This window comes from Trachymyrmex septentrionalis, unplaced genomic scaffold (assembly GCF_001594115.1).
Source record: "Trachymyrmex septentrionalis isolate Tsep2-gDNA-1 unplaced genomic scaffold, Tsep1.0 scaffold27, whole genome shotgun sequence".
In the NCBI taxonomy this organism is placed as follows: Eukaryota; Metazoa; Arthropoda; class Insecta; order Hymenoptera; family Formicidae; genus Trachymyrmex; species Trachymyrmex septentrionalis.
In genome coordinates, this window is record NW_017305430.1 from 1 (window position 1) to 2976 (window position 2976).

General features: G+C 34.3%; 1 protein-coding gene across 1 annotated transcript; it reads right to left on the reverse strand.

Moving 5' to 3' along the window:
* Positions 1–705: 705 nt before the first annotated feature.
* LOC108749174 (protein TolA-like) lies at positions 706–2539 on the reverse strand. The gene is made up of 5 exons (XM_018487714.1): positions 2502–2539; positions 1805–2032; positions 1449–1645; positions 1083–1320; positions 706–887 (listed from the first exon to the last, which is right to left on the reverse strand). Exons 1-5 carry the CDS (start codon positions 2517–2519, stop codon positions 795–797), a joined length of 774 nt encoding a protein of 257 aa, XP_018343216.1. The 5' UTR covers positions 2520–2539; the 3' UTR covers positions 706–794.
* Positions 2540–2976: the final 437 nt, after the last annotated feature.

The window sequence follows — 2976 nt, forward strand, 5'->3', positions numbered from 1 at the left end:
CGTTCTAATTATTAAATATAAAAATAAACTAAATTATATATATATAATTTTGAATTTTATTGAATTTTCAGCCCTCTCCCCTAAAATTAAACTTAATTTCTTATAAAATTCTATACTTATACAAAGTGTGTAACGCGTTAATATTGTAATTAATTTTTGATATAAATTAATGTATTCTTCTTGTTCGATATGTCAGAATCCGAGCATCGTGACAGCATCTATGATGGACAGTTATTTACTATATCTTTCCATAGATCTCTCTTCATGGCATTGTGCGTGCAATAGCATATTGCAGAATTAATTAGCCTCCCTATTTGGTTAATATATCTGGAGGGGAATCGGGCCCTTTAGTTTCCTTCTTTTGATCTTACCCTGGACCATAAGCCTTTCAAGGGCGTCGTTTCCTCGTAGTATGATGTGGCCGAAATATTTTAATATAGTTTTATTGATGTTTACGTTTGGCCTTTCCTTGATACTGAGCTCTGTTAGAATTGATGCATTCATGCGTGCTGTCATACGTGGAAGACGTGGATATGACATTATTATATATTAAATAAAGAATTATAAAAAAAATGTAAATAACAGAAAATAAAAAAATGACAGAAATTAACAAAATAAAACTGTATATAATTTTATTGATGAAATGATCTTTACATACATATAATAATTACTAAATTATATTATAACACACTATATAAATGCCCTTTTATGTAACCATCACCAAATGTATAATATATGCTGTTATTGATATAAGTATATAAAATATATATATATATAATGTCACGAAACAGTTCTTAACCCCAAGGGTGATGAGCAGGTTTCTGTAAGCTCGCATGCTGGACTGCAGCTGCTATTGCGTTTTCTTTCGCAGCTATTATATCTTTTTCCTGTTTAGATTAAACAATGCACAAAAACATATTAAGAATAAATTGACGTCAGTAGCTTATAACAATTGATAACAAAAATGATAACAATTTTTAAGTAGCAACTTCATGTGATAATTAATATTATTAACAATATTCACGAAAATAACTGTTTTATTTTCTAGAGAAATATAATAAAAAGTTTTGAGATAATACTACCTTAGCTTCCTGCTCGCTCTGATTAATTTGCTTATCAACATCCTGCTTTCGCAATTCTGCGGCGGTGTTAGCTGCGTTTCTTTGGATTGCTGCAGCTGCAGCGGCTTCTCTTGCCGCTGCTACTCTTTGTGCTGCTGCCACAGTATCCTTTAGGGTTGCTAATCTCTGTTGCAATGCCACGAGCTGTCGAGCACTAGCTTTAGCTTCAGTCTCAGAATGTTGAGAAATTTCATGCGATCTGCATAAAATGGAAATGTTATAAATGCGCAACGCAAAAGAGATAGCCAATAAATATCATGTGGCGGTCTGCAGTAGAACATTAGATGTAATGACGAAAAACTAGAGTGACGTTAATTATTTGTATACCTCGCGGCAGCTTCTCTTGCCGCTGCTTCTTTTGCCAATGCAATTTTCTGCTGAATCAGCGCGGCTTGCTTCGCTTCCGCAACTTTATGCTGAGCTACGGCAACGTTGTTGTTTGCCTCCTTTGCTTGTTGAATCGCTTTTAAAACTTCGGGCGGATACGCGATGCTGGGCGTACCGGGCACCGGATCCTTCAACGCCTGTTACGTAAATTAATAGCGTATTTCACAAATTTTACATATGGTGTAAACCACAGACTTTTATATGACTTCTGTATGTATAAACCACAGACTTCTATAGAAGTCTGTGTGCATAGTACGCGCGGTGTAACACGAAGTGCGTAAAATAAATGTGCGTACCTGAAGTGCCACGTCGTGCGTAGCTTGAACTTCGACCTGTGCGAGCGCTACGTCCGGAGAGATCGGTGGATTCCAGGCCGAACTCGCAAAATTCGGGGCCCATGAAGGAGCGAAGGCTGGCACGAACCCAAAGAAATCAGGCGATCCAAAAAATGCCACTCCGCGCTTATTCTTCTTTGATTCCGATTTCAGCTCCACCACGGTCGCAATAGCGGACAGAAGCACGATCTGCAAATCAATGCTTAATTATTCTTATCGATGAAAATATAAGTTAGAAAAGGATTGTTCACTGTTTTTGTCTTAGATTCTGTGAAACTTTAGAATTCTTTTCAATATTTACACAATATAATAGAATTAAAGAATAAGCAGTTTCGCTAAAATATCAAAAAATGTAGCTAAATCTGAATATAATTTTTTGTTGGACTATCAAAATAATTATGTAGGACATTAAAACTAGTTGCTAGATGCCAAAACTTTGTGCAGTATTGCTTTCTACGTAATGGTTTTGATAATCAAATAAATTTATTTTCAGATCTCCATCTAACTAATTTTTATTTTAATAAAATTATTCTTTCCATGTGTTAATTTTGAAAATATAAATTTTTTATTTGTTACGATATAAGATATAAAAAATCTTATTCATAGAATTTGTAGATCTGATAAAATATACATAAAAATGTGCTTGAGTTTTAGTTACCGTTACGATGATCTTCATCTTGAGAAATATTGCTGATGATACTGAATTCTCCACTGGTGGGCCTCCGGTATATATACAACTCTGATACGAGGAAGAATGCTATAGCGCCTCCGGGATAATCATAGAATTAATTAAAATGGTCCGTACCATTAAAGGTGTCCGTAAAAGTCCATGTATCACAAACAGAATTATAGGCCTTTATTGTCTAATGACGATTTTCTGGAAGGCGTATGCTATACAATCACTGCACACGAATCCACTTATGTCTTAGAAATCGATAGACAAAGATCATATCTCGTCTTCGAACTTAGGAAGTAGTTAACTAGTGAGTACGTACCAAGTACTTCCGCTTTAACGTAGACAATTAAATTTAATAAATATTGAGAGGACATTCGATCTCTTGATGAGGGGATATTGTTTATACGTGTGTATAGTTTTATAATAATATATATATATATATATATATATATATATA

Excerpts from the sequence above, each read along its gene's own strand:
- LOC108749174 (XM_018487714.1), bottom strand. Across the intron at positions 1,321-1,448 it reads GCAAGAGAAGCTGCCGCGAG|ATCGCATGAAATTTCTCAAC; the intron begins GTATACAAATAA and ends CATTTTATGCAG. Across the intron at positions 888-1,082 it reads AGAGCGAGCAGGAAGCTAAG|GAAAAAGATATAATAGCTGC; the intron begins GTAGTATTATCT and ends TAATCTAAACAG.